Below are 21,701 nucleotides of genomic sequence, written 5' to 3'. Positions count from 1 at the left end.
GCATAAACTACTGAGACAGCGTTTCTACAACGACACGATGTCGTTGATGTATTTTCGGTGGCGTCGACTGCTGCTGGTCGTCGACCGAGAATTTTTATATTTTACAGCTGTGAAACATAGTGCGATAGTTACAGACTTTTATGCAGCAATTACGTAGACTGATGGTTTGCGAAGTTTCAAACGGATACACGTGCCATTTCCAATTTTTCTTTGTCTTCCTCGAAGAGAAGTAATACGTGAATAACCTTATCCTACTTTACTTACACAATGGAAATTATCTTTATTTTTATTATTATTATTATCATCGTACAGGTGCAGTAACAAGTACAAAAGAATACAATGGTAAGCGTACAGCGAGAAAAGAAAGAGAAAAGGATATTATTATCACGCGATAAGGGGATATTGTGGAGTTTCGTTTTAAATGCGGATAAGCGTCCAGAGAGAAAGTCGACATTCCCAGCGTATCGATTTGTTAATTTAGTAATTCTATTTAATGGATCTGCGCAGCCACAGCATATTTTGGTACTTGACAGCAAAAATTCTTCGCCAAATTCCTAATGCATCGAGGTGGTGTATATAGATCGATTCGTTCTAAAACAAACACAGGGTTCATTTTACCATTAATAATTTTGTATAGAAACGAAAGGTTTGCTAGAATTCTGCGATTTTCGAGAATAGATAGGCGAATATTATTCGAAATAGGTAGTTATGATTATGAGACGATATTCTAATACCCAACTTAAAAGCAGCAATAGGATTATGCATTGTATTTGTATATTGTATTGTATATCTTTCATATACTGGAGATCAAATAGTTGGTGCGTATCCTAATCGTTAATCTTCGTTGCTTTTTTCCTCAATCTTTTAAATAATTCTTTAGTACAATTTTTCATTAGATATTTGGACGTATAGCAAACAAATTCATATACAAACTTCGAATACTAATTATTATTTGTATATTATCATTATGCTTCAGTTTGGACATCTTTTGACAAAAGTTGCACATATTTGGGAGGATTTTCAGGAAAATAGAGCGGAAATCGCACGAATTGCGAAACAAATGTATCTTTAGCGTACATTCAACAATTTCCTACGATCAGTTTTTGTGTTACAAAACGTTGGAATTAACCCGAGTACTCGTTTTAATTACTCGACTAATTTAATACTAAGGGTTAGATTAGGATTAGGAGTAATGTAACACTTGGCTAATTAACTTATTTGCCGGGTAATTAAGTATGCGAGTATTCGGCTTGCCAACGAGACAGGGACAGTTCGCGCATAATACTGCAGCATGCACCATTTTAGCTATTCGTGTCCTGAATTATGTCGTTACTTTTTACGACTATTCTTCTTCTGGATATTTCCTGGTGTTTTGAAACGATTCGTTAATAAAATGATATCGACAAAAATTGTGCTCCTGATACAAATGAAAAAAAGGATTGGTATTTGACAAGATACAATATCCTGTAGCGCAGTTGAAGATTGGAATTATATGAGCTTCTCAGAGGTCAAACTAATTAACAGGCTGCGGATTTTCTTGTATTTATGAATAATTTAATGATGCAAAAGTACATAGTAACGTGGAAAAATATATGAAATATCCAAGATATAGTGATCGCAATAATAAGTGAAACATATCACTATTCAGATTCAATTTACATAAACATATGTAGTTTAATTGCAGCTAAAGATTTAGAAACTTAGAAAACCTGACTATACACTAGGCAATAGGAACAGATCATAAAATATCCAGAAACTTGAAAAAGCCAAAAATTAGATGGTAGAAACAAATCGTAAAAGACCTAGAAACATAACATTCGTTTTCAAACACAGCGCGTCATTGTGAGTAGAAATGCGGGATGCCTAGTCCATTTGACACACCGATAGCTGTGCAAGATACGCGTCGACTGCAATAGGATCTACTGAAATTAATAATGCACCGTATATGACCTCATTTTCTCGTACAGGCCTCGGTTATTAGACGCTGACTCTTGTTTTCCGTGCACACATTGTTCTACCGTTTCATTTTGTCACCTCGCAAAACAGGGATGCAGAAAGGGGATGGAAAATTTGTGCGACGAGTTGGTCGACGAAGATGAGCCCGGGACGATGATCGCGACCATAAGAACAAAACATCTTTTTCGCGTCGACGGAATGTGCCCACGCGTACTATTTCGAGAGGAACACGACTTACGTAAGGGTGGAAGAGGAGACGTGGGTGACGCTCGTGGGAAGATGTGGCGCCCATCGTTTTCGCAATTCTCGACGAGGAATGGTCTCTTTCAAAACAACTATCGACGAGAGATCGTTTCTTTTTTTCTTCTTTTTTAAACACCTTTCGACAAGGAAGAGAAACGAGGTTCCGACAAGAGATCGTAAACCCTACGATTTCTAACACTTTATGCGAAGAGAATAAAATTTGGTGATGGCTGATGGTGGAAAGTTGTTAAAACGCTTAAAGATTCCGCTACTTTTCCTTTGTCGAGAAAGGAACATTAATTTACTCATGCTGAGATTGAGTTTCCTTTAATTTTCTCTCGTTTCGGATCTACTTGGATTTTCGATCTGTTTAAGTGGATTGAGGTTTTTTAGATCGCGCATGAAACTTCTTACATTCAAGAACTATATGTTTCCATTCTTTGCAAGAGAGAAAGTTAATCTCGAGACGTAATGTTAGCACGATTGAATTGGGTCTCTTAAATTCGTCCATTTTTAAAGATCTATTTAAATTTTAATAATGTTTAATGGAGATTTCGTGATTCCTGGAAGGCTTGAGAGTTTTTTTTCTCTCAAGTTCTCATAAATTCTTATAAATTCTCTCGTAAAACATTTCGTAGAAGATTTATAAATTCCTTTTTCTCTTTTGTGACAGAGGAATAAGTTAATTTTAGCAATATGACTAATTTGAAATTTTGAAGAACCTTTCTTCGAACTTAGTCATCTTTAATTAACTTCTGCCGTGTTTTTTAAAGCTTTTTGGAAGACTTAAGAATTCCCCTTTTTCTACTTTTTCCTTTACCAAGAAGAATGCTAACTTCTTGTTGAGAAGCAATAATATTTTTAAATTAATTTTTTCTTAATTAATTATTTGGTGACATTGATACGACGATGAAACATTGCATGATATTATTTTCAGCGATATCCGAAGTTCCTCTGATCTTCCAAATATTCGTATGGAATTTCATAGCTCCTTCTCGTTTCTTCGTTTGTTACACAACTGAAGTGTTTAAATGGGCCAATAAAACGGCAATCACAGTGCTCTTAAGAGCATCGTTCTCTAGTTATTGTTCTTCGAAATATAAACAACGAAAATCTTCCAGATTCACGTCCACGCCCAATCAAACGAAGAACAAAACGCTATTAACCATTTTGTACTTCGCATTTCTAAATCAAGCAATACTTGTCGAATGCTCGGAATAAATACGTAAAATTGAAATCAATATTCCAATCGTGAAAGCAAAGAGAGATAACACGAAACAAAATAAAACGTGGGAAACTTTTTATTCGAAAAATATTTCTATCTTCGTCAAATTATATTGTCAATTGGAAATGAAAGGCGATGTAGTTCGTTAAATAAAGCTGACAAGTGTCGTACAATTCGCTTTATGTCACGGTGAACGTAAGTAAAAATATAGGAAAAGAATATTCAAAGAATCATTACGGAAGGAATCGTAGGATAAAACCAGTGGTGGTTGTGCGAGTGAATTAAATTGTCTGGCAGCCTGTGAAACTTCGTCGTTCGTTTAGCGATGTTTCGCGTTTCGATTCTATTTCGAACGTGTTCAAGCGATTTATAACACGCTCGCGATCTCCGAATGTCGCGTTTCACGCAGAATAGAAATAAATACACCTGAATGGCGTCAGAAAAGAGCGCTTGGGAAAATCGCGAGAAAGGCGCCAACGCGTTTACATTGAATTTCATCGGAATTCATATTTTTATGTATACCTTTAGGAATATACGTTAAAAACCACAGAATCTGCATGGAAAATTGTTTCGCTTATGAAATATTAGTTCAGAAAATATTTTATTTTCGATATTAGCTCGGGAGGTATTTTAATTTAGACGTTATTAGAAAGTGTTTTACTTTGGATATTATATATATATATTTTTTTGCATATTATGGATTTTTGCAAATGAAAATCTTTCACATAAGGAAACTTATAGCAAATTAAAATTGGCTTTTCACTGTGTTTAGTAATAATAGTAGTTTTGGATTTCAATATCATTATTTAGTTAAAACAAAATCGCTCTAATTCTACTTATTATTCAGAGTTTTAGTCCTCTTAAAGCTTTACTTTTCCTAGATTACCTTTCTGTAGATTTGCATTGTATACGAAACAAGGTTTAGAGTAACTTCTTAGCATACTATGGAAGCTTCGCGGAACTTTATAAAAAATATAAAATGTTTTAATTTCAGTCTTAACGCCAGAGGATAATTTTAACATTTAGCAAAATGAACGATGGTTCTTCTTTCATTTAGTTCCCATACATCGTCTCTATAGAAGCATTCAGACGATCAACATTATCGTCAATATTATTGTTCGTATTATTGTCAATATTTAAGGTTTTCAGTACTATCGTGAACTATAGTTTCAATACTCTCTAGACGATTAATGTACACATGTTTATCGTCCGTACGATGTTGAGAATCTTAAATATTGACAATAATATCGATCAAACGAACGCTCCTTTTGAAGTTATTCGCTTCCGACACGTTCGAATAAATAAAGATTAAAAGATCTTAGAGAGGAACATAGTTCAACTTGGTAAACTTTGACGAGAACTACATCCATACAGCGTTCTGACAATTTTCGTTCCGAAAGATTAAGTTCTTCTTTCACGTAGTTTTCATTCATAATTTCAACGCGACTTTATAATGAGAATCGACAATTTTGAAATTATAATTGTTAAGTGAATTAAGAATTAAGAAGCTCAAGATCACGGATATTCTTATCGTACGATTGTACTACGAATTTTTATGCATTCACGAGTAGCGCAGGTAATATGCGAAACTATATTAAAATATATACTACTCATTATCATAGTCGGTAACTAATACAATTTTATACTTATGTTCTACTTCTTTACTACTATTCCTAAAAATATAATAAAAATACGCAGTTCATTTATAATGGATCATTATAGAATTCTTTACAATAGCCAAACATATCTTCACTATCGCAATATATTCGCTATATATTCACTTATATATATATACACTATATATTCACTTCAGCATCGCAATTTCGAATAAAATTTGCGTTACAAATATGTATATGAATATATATATGTACAAATGAGTATACAATATTAATCAATCGATAATTAAAACGATATACAGATTACGCGCCATCGAACCGTGTCTTCCATCAGATTCCCGAAATGATGAATCAGCGGTGTCAAAACGGGTGATAATTAGTCATGATCTGTTTAATTCTGCAAGCACAAAGAAACCGCTTCGCCGATCGGTCATTTTATTTTCGGTAGCGGTGCGTTTGCCGAAGTTTCTTTGTATTCGAGTTGGTAACTTTCCAAAAAATCTGTTTGCATGCGATCATCTTTATTTTTGTGTGTTTTACAATCCACTTAAATCGAATCATTACGCCGAAGCCAATGGCACACGTGTTATCAGATTGTTCCACGGAACAGCTTCATCTTGGATGAACGACCTCTTCTTCCCTTCGATCCATACAATTTTACTTTATACGTACAGTGACTCACGAAAGTAATCGAACAATCATCACAGACGCTTTCTATACGCTGAATATATTACGTGGTTTCTTGCAATTTCGTTAGCACTGCGACGAGACGCGACTATCGCGATTACAACAGAAAAATTCGAGATCGTGTTCCTACACTTACCACACAGGTTTTTTGTAAATAAATTATGTGCATCGTACAAAACATGTTGCAATTTCGTTGGCGCTTATATCGAGACCCGACTGATATCGCGATGATAATTACTAAGATTTGGAACCGAATCGAAAATGGAAATAGAAATTACGAGGCGTTTATTGCAAATATACACTTAGTGAAAAATAAGTCCACTTAGCGTAGCAAATGTATAGTTAGTATACTTGGCATTACCAAATTAGTACAATTAGCACGAATGGAAGTTTTAAGCACACAATTCGCGTTAAAAATGGTTTCGTTACATATCGTGGTCTCCTACCATAGTAAGTAACAATTGTTTGTTCAAATATTTTGCTGATTTCTGCACAGCTTCCAATAAATATCCCGTATCTTCTATATAGATTATCAGATATGTTTCACATTTTATTAATACAATCACGACAGTCGTGTCTCGTTACTGCGCTAACGAGCTTTCAAAATGTTTTGTACAATAGATTGTACGAAACGTGTACTGTATAGCAGATTAATATTCGTTAATTTCTTTCAAAATATAGAAGTGCTATACTTTTAGAAGAACCAAATAAGAACTTTGATTCGGTGCTAATATTACGCGAGACAGGTAAAAGAGAAACGATAAGAGGAACGAAGATTTGTGTTTTAGAAGTTGATGCAGCAGGTGTTTAATCTGTTAGCCATTCTTGATACTATTGTACGTGTAAATTGAGCCACCTCGAAGGTAGTGCACTTGCCTTTTAGGGACTTATCGATCCAATTTTTCTCGTTCATTTTAACGACCCGTGAAAAGCTCTCAGCTTCGTGAACAGCTCGTTTTATTTCTTTCTCTTCTCTCTTTCTCTTCTTCGCACACTTTCATCTTCATAATATTTTCCGCTATCCTTTTCCTCTAGTTTGAACAACGCACACATACACCCTCTGTTCGAAAGCGAGTAAAAATTAAACATGGGAGTAAAAAGTCAAATATTAGGAAAGTGAAGCTTTTGGAGGAAATAGTAGTTATATTTTGTCACAAACTTTCCACGTAGAAGAAATTATATAAAGTTTCAAGACTTTTTCAACTTCTTTTAAAATCGATTTTCCTTATTACAAATAGCAGCAGAAATAACACGCGCATCAGACGATACGAAGAAAGCAATGAAACTGTTCATAGTGCGACGGTGGATTATTTATTATGATTTAATTATTATTATTTATTATGATTTATTATTATTAATATATATATAAAAAAAATAGGTAATTCATACTTTTCGCAGAGAACGAAAAGTTACACCGATTAATGTAACCAAAGATATAGGGTTGGATCTGAAGAAAGGGGAATGATATTGCTGTTTTCAGGAGTAACGATGCATAGAAACGCGTGAAATTAACTTCATGGAATATGCTTCATTCCACGCCATTTCGTTTCACCTTGTTACATTTCTTCCCATCTCTAGCTAACTATGTTAAAAATGCAATTCGCCACGGCTGCCGTGAATATTTTTATTTCTGTTAATTTATTACGTGTTCTAACTTTATTTTCTAACAGTAATTTTACGAACGCGGCGAGTGAGACAACGCGAAATTCCTTCCGAGGACGTTGAAGATGGAACGATGGGTATAAAACGCGATTCGAAGGACACGGGTCAAAGAAGATTATCGCTTTATTGAGTCGATGACCATAAAGGAAGAAACCATAGTCGTATGGACGCAGTATCCTTGATAAATACAGATGAAAAACGAAGCTTTCTTTAACACACCCACAAATTAAGCTTCTTCCGCAGGGATACTTACACAAAAAAAGAGAAATTGTTTGATAAAGTAGAAACCCGCGTTCACGACGAGGGAAAGGAAGATAATAAAAGATAAGGATAAGTTAGAGACATTAGAGGGTCGAAGATAAATTGGGCGAATGTCGGGGAAACCGAATCGAGGACGGGAAAATAAGAAGATCACAGTAAGAAATAGTATTTCATTATCATGAACCGAAGTCACAGTATGAAAAGACGCGAAAGTTAAATTACCAAGAAAACGCGCAAGGTGAAGTGAAAACAGATTTAAGTTGAAAACTAGCATTTCGCTGAAATGATGCGATTTAATTCCGTGTTAATTTAAGCAAAGATGCTCCAAATGAGAAAATCTTGATGGCCGGAAAGTTTCAAAGTTTCAAACATATATGGTATGAGAAGAAAGTGTGAAGTAATTTTAAATTGATTGCGAGACGAAGGGTGGAGATCTTGAAAACTTAATTTTTACCGAAACGGTAGTCAAATTGAATTCAACGATGCTTTTAATTTTATGTTGAGTTCGTCACAATTTCAAGTTGGAAAACATCTATAGAATAACACGTATAAAATGATGCAAATGCCTTATCACTAATTAACAAACAAGGTATGGTTTAATTATTAAATAAAATAAATTTCAGCAGATATTTTATGAAAATCGACATTTAATATTTTCAGTTAAAAGCCAGGACAGTCAATTCAAAGAAAAGAATATTTAGGTGGTATCTATTTAACATTCGTTGTAAAATTTTTATAACGCTTTCCATGATATCTAGATAAAAAAGAAATTAAGTAAATCGTTCTGGCATTTGCGAACAGTTACGCATATTCTTCGTGCGATTATGCTAACTAGAAAGCTTGGAAAAATGTTAAAATTTTATGCTGATCATGTAGAGATCATAAAAGTTTGCCAACGTAGGTCAATCTTGTTCTGAACTGCCATTTAAGTGTATAACTATGTAAAAACTTCTGTGATTTGATTTAGGAAAATTGCTACGATCGTATCTCCTAGTCTTTAGTTAGATTTATATAATTAAAAAATATGGCACACATTGAGAAACTAATATTCGTAATGTTTCACCTCCAAGCAGGCGTGCAACTTCTAAGAACCACGAGAATCATGAAACTTCCACGAAAAGTTCCAAGGATCATTATAAATAAATTCTTTCCTATATTATGCCTGTGCAAATCGATTCTTCTGTAACGTTAAATTAGATTTTGTCACATTTCAGTCTTTTTTACATTTTGTTTTATATATACACACTTAATAAACATCATGTTCAATAGCCATAAAATTATTCCGCAGACCACTGATTTGATCTATTGAAATTTTGCATATAGAATTTAGATCGCAACATTTGCTTTTGTTCTTTTCACATGCAAGGACACACATGCTATAGAGTTTCTTCTCAATTACGCTTTTACTTCGGTAAAACAGATCGTTGAAAGCACCTGTTCCGTTTAAATAACCGTTTCATTCTTGATAATGCGTGTACGCAGTATTCTGCTGCAACAAATTATCAGATAAAGAAAAAGAAAACGTGTCTACTTTTAACTAAACTAGTCTGGAATTTTAACGTGTCTTTACGAAAAAATATCGGAACAAAATTTCTCTATTATAATCGTATACAACAATTGATAAAAAACAAATTCTCATAGTCATAAAAAAATTAGATTTCTATTACGATCTATACAGTAACTGATAAAAACAATTAGTCCCATAGTCATAAAAAACTCCATTTTTACTATCATACGTATAATACCCGATAACAGACAATTTCCTCCATACCCATAGAGAAACTATGTTCGTATTACAAACTGTAAAGAAAACTATATCCAATAACCGACAAGAGAACGACTTTTTCCACAGTTTAAAAAAAAGTTATTCTGAAAAGAACACGTACAAAGTACTAAATCTTTTACAGTCTCCTCGGTAACATCTTCAAGTACCCATAAACCTTGGCTTATCCTCCAAGCAATCCTTCGTACGACCCACGATATAGCCAACACCGTGACAACAGCATACTTAGCGTAATATTTTTCTTTCCTCGAAACCGCCGAACCGCGAAAATCATGTTCCATGACGTCAGTCGCTTGATAACGCTACGCTTCGGGTAGCCTCGAAGAAAGCTCCGCATAGCGGTTGAAGAGAGTGGTGGTAACAGTAACCGATTGCAGGTTCGGGTGGCGTTGAACGGGTTGCAGTAGCTGCAGGGCCGGCACCGCGACGCCCGAGCGTCGTTGGCCTCCTGGTTGCGCGCGATTCGCGTGGCGCCTTCGCTCGATACCCGCTGCGGCAAAACCATCTGGTTCCGTTGGTAGCGCGTGGTGGGAGCAGCCTCTGTTTTATTTCTGTCTCGGTGTCCGTCTGCACCGGGGCCAACCAAGACGCAATCGTGCAGTTTTCGCGTCAAACCAACAGTTCGATTTTGTCCCGCGTTCCATCTGTACCGATTCTCCGTGTCCCGAGACATGGAGGACAGTTACACAGTACACAGGCGGCGCAAAGCCGCGGCCAGAAGGCGCGAGAAGACACCGGACCCTTCCTCGAGGAACCAACGATTGGTGGAAACTTCCGACGACGAGGAAGAGGCGAGACGCGCCAGGATGGAGCAGATGGCGGAGGATGCTGAGCGAGCCGAGTTGGAGGATCGGGAGAAAAGAAGCAAGGAGGAAGATTTGCAGCTGAAGGTCGAGGAAAGAAAGAAGAGGAGTCCAAGCAAGGTCAAGGACACTGATGGTAGAAAGGTGAGCGAAGAGAAGAAGAGTTCTGCTTCTCCTCAGAAAGAATCGCAAGCACGTGAGAGTGACGCTAAAGATGAGACCACTGCACAGTCGGTAAAGAAGGAATTGGCCAGCCAAGTGGATAACGGAAGTCCAACGAAGGAAGCGACCAAGAGTGGAGAAGTTGTTACGAAGTATCAGGATACTATACCGAGCTCAAAGGATATTGATGGTGATATAGATCAACCGATTGAACCGAGGAAGGTGGAAAGACGTTTGAAGAAGAAGTCGAGGGAAAGAATGGAGAGACACGGTCAGTCGACTGACTCTAGCGATATGGAGGAGATAGACAGGCATCCGAGAAGAACTAAATCGCCAGAAACAGGGAAATTTAGAATAAAGAAGAGTTCCTCGAAGAAAATTAGCAGTGGTGATTCTGAAGTTGGAGTAAAAGAGGCGATCGAGAAGCCTCCAAGGGAGAAGAAGTCCAGTAAACAGAAGCTTGAGGAAGACGACGAAGCGAAACTTGAAAGAAGACGTTCTAGAGTTCATAGTCAAACTGACGATACCGACGAAGATCGTAAAATGAAGAAAAGCGAATCTTTCCCTCGGCAGGCGGAAGAAGTCGCGATGAAGAGATCCTCCTCTGACATAAAGAAGCAGATAATTCCTTTGAGTAACGACAGTCTAATGAAAGATTTCGCTAGGGCCCAGGAGGAATACCTGAAGAGAGAGCAGAACATTCTCGATGCCGATATTCCGGACGTGTTCGAGGATGCTCAAGAAGAAAAGCCGCTAAGAAGAAGAAAATTCAGTACACCGCTCACAGAGACGGAACAAGAAGCCATCGAGAGATCTATCGAGAAGCTGAAAGAGTCTGAGAGAAGAAAAGGTTGGTTTTCTTGGCTGCCATTCTTTGGCAAGAAGAAGGAAGACAAAGAAGACGATGACCCAGAGAAGAAAGAAGACTACGAAGAACCAGAGAAAGTCAAACCACCAAAACAAAAAGAAGAACCAACAAAAGTTAAAACAGAAGACAAATTCTTAGAAGTAAAACTGGACCAACCGGCGAAAGTCACTTTCATGGACTTTTTAAGGGCGATGAAAGACGTGGTTGCAGAATTTAAGGCGTTCGTCGCGCAAAATCCTCGAGAAGCACGAATTGTAAGAGGATTGAGAAATCGTTGCCTGTCAGAATTAATGTTGGTGATGATCTACTGTGGTTTGGGCGCGTTCATTTTCCGGTTCACCGAGGGTGCATTCGAGACGTTCTACAAATGCGGCGTGAAACGCGTGAAACGAGATTTCCTGGATAGTTTGTGGAACTACAGTCACAATCTGAGGGAAGACGACTGGAAGAGCATGGCTCGCCGGAAGTTAATGGAGTTTGAGGAGCAGTTGCACACTGCTCATGAAGCGGGCGTCCATACATACAGCGGGCAAAGAAGCTGGAGCTTTCTCAACGCTGTCGTGTACTGTCTGACAGTAATAACCACTATCGGTGAGAAAATCCGGATAGCTCTGGGATAAAAGGAAATATGGAAGGAAAATATAAAATCGATGTGCGACGATGTGAAGAGATATGGTTATCGCAAAAGCTCTTATAAGTTCTGTATTGATTTTCCTAACTGGCTGATGTAGTCGTACAGACGATGATTGTGGGTTGTATACTTGATTGTCAAAAGCTGAATGCGCAGGCGTTTCGTGCCAGCGGCCTAAATTTTTCAAGAATGATAGGTTCGTAGGGGACTTTGGGAATTTATTACGTTCTGGAAAGGAGTATCATGATTTTGAAACTTCTGAGCATTCGGTGCCATGGAGGGATACGTTGTTATTAAATATTAGTAATAGGATGGATATCTAACTAGAGATTTACGATTCAGATTTCGTGTTTAGATTAACAATGACTATGAAAGACGGTTTTTGGGGGTAGTTTGATATCACGAATTTTTAATCTAATTTCACAAAATATTTGATAGTAAAATTGGCAATTTACAGGGAAACGAAATTCAAATATTCATGATGCAATGAATTAAACGAAGTTATAATTCAGCTCTTGTGTTTAGTCTCATAGAAATTACTAATCAGTAGAAATTTAGTTAATCTAATATGGAAAGCCGCGAATGGCTTCTAATTTACGTAATCTGTTTAATCTCATTTAATAAGACGACGATAATTAAAGCTGGAAATTATCTGTGGAATGAAATTCAAATATTGCTGATAAGTTGAATGTTTCATATTTTATATTTGGATTGTTAATAACCCTTAATTAGTAAAAACGTAATATTACAATATTGCTAACAGATTGAATATTAAATTAAATCTAACAAGCATATACAATAATTCATTTTTCAGAAATTTAATATTAAATTTATGTGATTTGCGAATATGCGTAACCATTTGAATCCATAGATCGATGTGATGAGCACAAAGCCAGCAATTATCGATAAATCGAAATACAAATTACATCGGCTATCCGATCCATTCGAATTTAATAAACAGAAAATCAAATTTCATAATATTTCGTTTCATCGAAACAAACGGTTCCAAATAATAATCGTTTACATAAACGAGATACCTGAAAGGAAAGTTCTATTATCGAAGAATTCGACCACTTTATGAGCAAACGACCGCCAAATTGTACCACCAAAATTGCTAAACTTAGACCGAACACCACCGCGTATTTAGTATCTCTCAGGTTTATTTTTGTCCCATAGAAATATATGTATAGAGATGTGAACCTCGAGAGGTTCGATCCTCGTGAAAATTTTAATTCTCATTACCGAATATGAATCATGCGATTCCAGTCGTTACAGTGTCTCAACTTTACGGATCTGTCGCTCTATTTTAGGATACGGACATATTTCACCTAGTACCACCACCGGAAGAGCCATCACAATAGTTTACGCTATCTTCGGTATCCCGATGTTTCTGATAATATTAGCCGATTTTGGCAAATTATTCACGCGTGGTATCAAGTTCCTCTGGGCGTTCGTCCGAAGGGTGTATTATACCGGAAGTTGTCGCAAGGTTCGTCGAACCGTACCTGTTCAGGTAAGATCTCAAAATCATAGAGAACGATCGTCTTGTGACTTTTGGTTTCTATTCGTTTTATTTCTATCCTAAAAGGAAAAGCAATTTTCCACTCTTAACAGTTTGTTGCATTTTCTAATGTATTATCGCTAATCATAGAAAAAAAAAGAATAAATTTTAACGAGACGGTTTAAATTAAAGTTAAATTCTGCAAGAAGTCAATACGCAGCATTATCGCAATAATCAAATAATCAATCACAGTACAGAAAGAGAAACGTTTGAAATTACGTGTTCTAACTTCTGACCTTGTATCTCGTGAGCTCACCAAGCTTATACCAAGCTTCCATAGACTGTAACATTGTGATTTCTAATTTCACTGATTAAGTCTTCGGTAAACAGGAAGTGATGAAAGGCGTGCAATTAGTTTACGACCTAGCAACGTTTAAGAGGCCCTCGCAGATTAATCCAGAGGATATCGAAGAAATACAAAAGCAGGCTCCGCAATCTCAAACGGTCCTCAACTTGGATGGAAACGTGCCTGACACACCAGGAACACCGGCGATGTCCGCGTTCGCCATCGACGACGAATTTAATCTACCAATCTCTGTTGCCATCTTCATTCTACTCGGTTACATTTTCATAGGCGCCACATTGTTCTGTTTATCGGAAGGATGGGGCTTCTTCGAGAGCTTCTACTTCGTTTTCATCTCCATGAGCACTATCGGCTTCGGCGATTACGTGCCAAAGGTGAAAATTCTTCGCATTTTTTTTTTTGTTTTTTTTTTTGTTTCTACTTCGACGATATTTCAGTCGTCGTTTTCATATCTTGCATCACGCCCCGCTCGTTTCGCCTTCCCTAAACGACGAGATCGATTCGATTGACTGCTAGACCGATTCCAAGAGACACGTTCGATGGAACAGTTAACTTTCCTTTTGGCTCAAAGCTGGATACGCAGCGTTTAGTCATATCGTGTGAGAGAATTTTCAGAATTTTGTAAGCTGGGACAACGTTACGTAATCCTTGGATAGCGGTATAAATTTTGATTTATGCAAAGTTAGTGTTTGTTCCATTTCGTCGTATTGTTAGCTCAAGGAAATTTAGAAAAGAAACGGTAAGAATTTCTATTTAACGAAATTCGGAGAAAGGAAGGAACTTTGCAAATCCTAGCAGGCTTACTATTTTGCATCATTTGCCCTTATCTTTTTATTTATCTCAATAAGTGATTCGTTGAATTAAAAAATCTCAATCTTAGTTTAACCGAGAACAAATCTTCTATACGAAGACGAATTATTAATTTTTCTCTGTACAAACGAATAGAGGAAATTCGATAATACGGAGTATTACGAAGTATTATTATACAACGTGGCTGAAATTTACCGGTTTTAACTTATTAAATTCGGAACGTGTCTCTTCGATGTACATTCGAATGATTTTCATTTGCGATTAGCGTTTGCTTTATATTTGACCGATGGAATGTACCCTTGTCCCCAAGATTCGTATTCAGTGAGCTATATAATTAACTTATTCTTTTGCTTGTCCCTTTCACGGTGGCGTTCAGACGGTAAGCTTTGAAAATCAAAAAGTTAATCAAGAAACAGACAAACAAACACAAATTCTAAAGAGAACTAATAACGCACATCACCGTATATACACACTATTTCGTACATGCTTTTCGCATAAACCTCACTTCGGCACAATTGCACGTGTTTTCTTAGTGAAAATTAAAACAAAAAAAAAAAAAAAAAACCACCGATGACAGAATACACGCGCACACATTAACAAATTGATTGGTTGGTTGATCTAGCATCCCATATACATGATGTGTTCGATAATATACCTGGTGTTCGGCCTGGCCCTCACGTCTATGTGCATCAACGTCGTACAGGTACGAATTTTTCATGAATTATTTTCTAAAGAAATAAAAAATATAATCCGATCTAACCTGCGATAATCTAAATCTCATAGTTCAATGTAAATCACCAAATTTTCTAAATCTCTTATAATAGTATAATATCTCCATATCTCTATCATATATATCTCTAATAGTATAAAATCTCTTATAATATTTCCTGATCTAATGAAAATCTAGTAACCCAATCTAATCCATAGTATAATATAACAATGTGATATAAATAATATAACATAATATACATATAATTTATATACAATAATTCAATTTAATTTTATATTTCATAATATATATGCATGTACATGTAAATAACCTGTAGCATAATAATCTAAATTTTCTAATGGAATATAAATTAAATAGAAGATCGACTTTTCCAAGCTTTCCTTTATAGCATATAATAATTCCTAATCAAATAAAACTTTACTAATCTAGCGTACCTTCTATAATTACATAATCTAATTTAGAATATCGAAGAAATATTAATTTTTATTATACCGAACACATTCTACTCTATATTATTCCTACAACTATAACGCTCCATACTATCGCGCTTTTAACGCTTGATAATTAATCTGGTCAACAGGTGATGCTATCAGACTCATTCAAACAGGCGAGCCAGAAGATTGGAGCGACGATTGGCTTCGAGATTGCGGAAGAGGATCAATCAGTGAATCCAGCGGTTCCTCCGCCGGTCGAAGTGGCTGACGTTCACGCTACCATCAAGGAGTCGGACAGTGGTGAAAAGGTTGCACCAAAGGCCAAGCAAGAAGACGTCGACTTATAAATTTAAATTAGAACTTTCTACCAAAAGCCAACAAAATCAAAAGGAACAAAAAAAAAAAAACAGAAATAGTCGAGTTATCCGATTGATCGCTGCGTTCGCACACCGAGCACCGATAACACGCGCGTTTTCGCCTTTAAAACAATAAATCTTGTTCGTCCGGTCGCTTAAACAGGCAACGACGAGTCTCAATTCGACTCGGTTCAGTTACCAGTCGAGCAGAAACGAAATCGATAAAAAATACACGCATACGATAATTTACTTTGAAATTGGTGCTTTAATTTTCAACGATCGTTCACGATCATCGTCCCGGTCGATCATGGTACCTTGGACAGGGTGTACAATGACGTGACAAAATTTACTGCCAGACTGAATTTTTAACTTCGTATTTAAAGAGCGATATCTGAAAAAACTTCAAGTAATATCGGGATACGCGATATCGCCTGGAACTATTTAAAATATGGTTCTTGAAATATAAGGTGGGAGATGTATTTGGCTGGAAAACTTTGCACGTCATTGTAGATCGCGTTTCTGGTCGCCGTAGAAACGGCTAATCGAAACTTTTATGCTCCGTATGGGACACACAGGAATGCTAAACGAGCAGCTTATTTGGCAAATCGGTCTAGTCCATGAAACAAAACACAGAGAAAATTGGTGAAATTATACATACAAAATAAGGATCGATCGAATGCTTTCGTTTAAAAAATTTCAAAAATTTCTCAAATTCGAGTTAACCACTTTCAGGTCACTTTGATCGAACGGCTCAAGTCATAGGATCTACCAGTTACTAAGACTCTCACTGGCTGCACAGTAGTCGCTACAGAAAACGCACCTGATTACGAATTCCTTCGTGTCTGGTAGGAAGCCAACCTTGGAGCGTATTCTGAGAGCGAACGTTACGCTGACAACGCGATTAGAATGTGATCGATTTAGACATGGATAGAGAAACGCGGAGTATTATTCGATTCTTTTAACGAGGAATAATTGAAATTGGAATCTTAAAATTAACGAGTTCCGTGCCGTGTGGTTCATTCGACGACGAAACGATTCTTATGACAGAAGGTAGAATTTTTATCAGGGACTTAATAGTATATTTTTTCGCCTTTCAAAGTGTCAGAGATTCAGAGAAATTGCTACTTTTCTATGACTCGTTACTCTACCAACCAACTTTTCACTATGCTTTGAAATTAACGTACGAAGTAAAAAAAGAAAAGAAAGAAAAATAAGAAAGAAAAATGGAAATGATTAAAATACACGATAAGGAATAGAAGTTACTTCAAACATGGTTACATTCTGATTAATTCATTTTGATGAATGAAAAATGTAAGAATCTCGAGGAATTAATTAAAGAAATCTTATATCGGTAAGGCAGAAAATATGAAAGTTACCATCATCGATACGAATTACAGATGATATCGAGGACTGATTCACGCGACCAATTCTAGAAAGTGATAAGGATATCTTGTAATTTGTGACGATTTAAATGGATAGTACTCTAGTTTCCGTAGATGCGAAATTACAATAAAGAGAAGCTTACTTGCAATAAAGAGAAACATGATTACAAAGAATCGCCGCTTATTTTCTACGCGTAACTAGATATTCTACGATAAATTCTCTTTGCTTTAAAGCTTCACCGACAATTTTCACCCGGCACGGAACGTGTTGATATTTTCCAGAACTATGAGCGTTTAACCTCAAATTTTCAATTTACAATCAAAATTCGTAGAAAATTTAAAATTTATCTCTTGCGGCTCGTGTCAGCTGTCGAACGTTGTTTTTATCGAGCGAACGACACTGCACACGAACGCGAACTAATCAATCCGCATAACATAAAAAAAGAAAATCTTATCGTTCCTCGCGATATAAACGGCTGATTGTCACAAGCGTAACGTAAGAAGGAGGATATCCGGTTGTTTTTAGTTCGATGATAAGAAAAGACGTATAGTAATTCTGCGATTGTTCGCAGACCAGACACAGAAGTTGCGATTTATTTGTCGTAATCTATTGTCGACAATAAATACAACCCTGTACTTTGTATATTTTGTAGATTTGTCGTGTTGCTATCTTCTTTTTTTCTTTTTTATGTTGTTTTTATATTACGTACATACGAGTATAATGAAGCTTTTGGACAGAGACGCCTGTACCGACTGAGTAGCTTTGAAACTTTCAGTCTCTGAGTTCTGTTCGAACGTTTCGTCCATATAAAGAACAAAATGTGTGATCTTATTGTTTAAACAATCCTCCAGTTGCATTCGTAAAACATTCAGTGAAGAGTGTGGAGATGTATATTTTTATTCGATGTTAATCTGAACAACGTTCTCCAATCTAAAGTACATTCGACGAATATAAAAATCAATAACTACGTAATAGGTAGATTTTAGTATAATGAAACGTTATATTGATACATTGAGATATTATACCTATATTTAACCTTGTTTAATTATTCAAATATTATTATTGTAATTACTTCACTTTTGAGCGTATTCAATAATCGTACATAAAACTATATTTATTACTTTTTTGTCCTTTTTTAGCTTTTGATGGGAATTTTCTTCAATTTTTGATAGATATATAACGTATTTAAATGTATTTAATTATTTGTTATAAACATTATCAAATATGAAAACTATTTTACCATGTTATGTTAAAAAAGAAAGGAAATTACCAATTGATAAGTTTGTCGGTAAAACAGTGATTCGTAGAACTTCTTTTCAACAATGAACGTTAAAATTTTTAATATTCATCACGTAATAAACCAAAATGACGCACTACTAAAAAATCGATGGCAGAATGGCGAACGATGTTGTAGAAGGAGAGAAGAAGGTGTTTAACGATCGAGCTGGAGGATTGAAATAAATTTTCGTCGCGGGAAGAGGAAAAAAACTTGTGCCTTTTTAAGAATGAACTGCGTTAGCTATTTACATTTTATCAGATACGATAAGAATTCCTGTAACGCGATTAAATTATAGAAACAGAGAAAAAGAGATATATAACGTATATACTCGTTGTTACTTAAGTGACAAAAATATACTTCCTTTTTCCAACGATTGAAAAGGAATAAAAGATATGACAGATCGCTTAATGTCTATACCATATGTCTTTGCAATTTTATTACACGTTATAAATTCACGTAACAGAAATAAAAAGAAACGAAATAAGCGAGCAAATTGATTATGGGTAACGAGTACTTGTTATTATTAATATGATCATAATAATGACATCATTGTGAACTTTATTTACAAATAAATGTTTCAGATATTAGGATTCTTTCACCTTTATTTTAACCACTTTTCTTATACAGGCTGTTTCCTGCAACTAAGACGTACGCATCCCATGACTCACAGAAAAAAATTACTTTATTCGTGACCGAAATTGAAATTAATTTTACTGTGAAATTATGATCACCATAATGGCGATAATATTTTGCAATTGCAATACGAATACTTCTACTTGGAACAAATTATTCATCTTAGAACAAAATTAGATGAGGAATTTAATATATTGCAAATTAAACGATAACTCTTTGAATTTCTGCACACGATACTTTACTCAGACTAGAACAAAACTATTTGATAAATGTTCTAACTACATTCAATTGCGATCGTAGCCAATTGGCTCGCATTATTTGTTGCATATATAATTCATAATTCTCTTACTTATAGTAATGCAATTAATAATTGTATATCAAACAATACGATTACCTATATCTCACCACATGGAGGTACGGGAAAACACTATGTAGTTGAAATCACGCATTTCAAAAAATGATACATCTTGATACCACCCACAATTCAATAGCACAATGACGCTCCGCGCCAAAACTTCGCTTAATTGTCTCCCGATTAGCTGGAGCGGAATCGTTCCTGATTCGTTTAAAGTCGCGCGTAGAATTGAAATACTGTACGCTGGAAAACTTGTTTCAGTCAAGGATCTACGATAGTTTCAGAACGGATAATGTACATGAACGACATTGTATCGCCCGTCTACACCGATCACGTCGCTGTCGCTCATGTGCATCGGGTTTTATATGCGTAACCTATCACTGTTGTCAGCTGTCACTTACGCGTCGTGAGAAATTTACTTTCGATGGTTTAATAAGCGAAGATCTTTTCATAGCTATTGATTTTATCATCTTTGACGATTGAGTCAAATTTGAATATATCAGACAAATTGTTTGCACGGTCGTAACTGTGCTATTTATATTGATGTTATAAAATGAAAAATGGATTCGCATGTTCTGCATTTTTTCACTATAGTATAGTATTGTATATTTCACTAAAATTTACATTAGCGGAGTATACATTAATGTTATTTATTCATATAATGAAAAAGGACTAATCTGATCCTGAAAAAGATATTTATTAAAATTTTTCTATATTAACTGATGTATAAGGAACTTTAAAGATAAGATCTGTTTTGAGCTTTAACATAACATTTATATTAAAAGAAAATTATACAACATGGATTTAGTGTTCCCCAATATAACAAATAAGATAAAGAACCTTATGGTTTACAATTTATTACTAATGAAGCTAATCGATCTATATTACAATTTAGTTCTGACATAAGAATCTAGAAGATTATGCATTTACATGTGTTTTCTATATGTATGTATTTGTAATGATTATTAAGAGCACACATGGTCTTGACTTTTCTATATTAACTTTCTTCCAAAAACTACAATCATTAACTATATATGTGTTCATAACAATAACGAATGCTTTATTTTTGTTCAGAATTTGTAACTATACTACTTTGTCTATGAATAATGTGCATAGGCTAAATAAATTATAAATAATAATTTTAAAATGTGCAGGAGATCGAAAGCTTCATTTACTTCCATTCTCCATACCAATCGAGTGTCTTTATCTTAATATACATCTACGTTTGATCATAATTACATTTTTGTATTTGTTTTATTAATAATTTTACAGCAATGATTTATGTTACCTTAAAGAGCAATTATATACATTAATTCATGTTATAAATATAAGTTATTATACAATTATATCTATATGTTCAGTTATGTAGCAAATAGTATTTTGAGCAGTTTTTTTATTCAAGAAGAATGTAATACATTATGGAAGATGGTATTCCACTTTTATTAGATATCTTTTTGAATAAAAAACAAAATGAATAATTTTATGCATATATAAAAACTTAACAATTTTTCATGACTTATAACATTCCAATTAATAATAAACAGTTTTCATTGTGTTTGATGAATCGTAAACATTTTTTCCATGCAAGTGGAAGAATCAAGACCGTATGGTCTTCTTTGGCAGGTATTCTTCGCACACTTTAAACAAGATATTAAATTATACTATTAATTAGTATTGGTATTCTTGCGATTGTTACTTTCTATACTCATATATACGTAGATCTATTCTTTTACGTAATAATAACATGCATTAAATCTCCCGATTACATTTAGAAAAAAATTAATTTACGCAAAATTTGATAGCTATACCAATTTTCTGTTTTAGAGTAATCGCATCGTTATAGTATACCGAATTATAATCGAGCTAATCTGATGTAATACTGTCGTGGAAAGTTTTTCACATTGCTTGTCACTTATTAAATGAATTTGGTTACGCAGTACCACAGTTCCAGTACCAGTG

At 35.2% G+C, this 21,701-nt stretch overlaps 1 protein-coding gene and 1 long non-coding RNA gene across 3 annotated transcripts; one reads left to right on the top strand and one right to left on the bottom strand.

Moving 5' to 3' along the window:
• Positions 1–274: 274 nt before the first annotated feature.
• On the bottom strand, positions 275–20,073 carry LOC126923931 (uncharacterized). The gene is made up of 2 exons (XR_007713351.1): positions 19,782–20,073; positions 275–591 (listed from the first exon to the last, which is right to left on the bottom strand). It is a non-coding gene; the product is annotated as an uncharacterized LOC126923931 (long non-coding RNA).
• On the top strand, positions 9,781–16,149 carry LOC126923878 (uncharacterized). Of its 2 annotated transcripts, XM_050737761.1 has the most exons (5): positions 9,804–11,857; positions 13,208–13,410; positions 13,789–14,136; positions 15,195–15,275; positions 15,883–16,149. In XM_050737761.1, the coding sequence occupies exons 1-5, from the start codon at positions 10,105–10,107 to the stop codon at positions 16,081–16,083; spliced, it is 2,586 nt and encodes an 861-aa protein (XP_050593718.1). In that variant the 5' UTR covers positions 9,804–10,104; the 3' UTR covers positions 16,084–16,149. The 2 variants fall into 2 exon arrangements, with proteins under 2 accessions (XP_050593719.1, XP_050593718.1); XM_050737762.1 differs by lacking the exon at positions 15,883–16,149 and having other exon boundaries at positions 9,781–11,857; positions 14,949–15,276.
• Positions 20,074–21,701: the final 1,628 nt, after the last annotated feature.

Source organism: Bombus affinis, chromosome 14, assembly GCF_024516045.1.
Source record: "Bombus affinis isolate iyBomAffi1 chromosome 14, iyBomAffi1.2, whole genome shotgun sequence".
NCBI classification, from domain to species: Eukaryota; Metazoa; Arthropoda; class Insecta; order Hymenoptera; family Apidae; genus Bombus; species Bombus affinis.
Note: the sequence above shows the minus strand (reverse complement) of the source record. Positions and strands in the feature narration are given on the sequence as shown.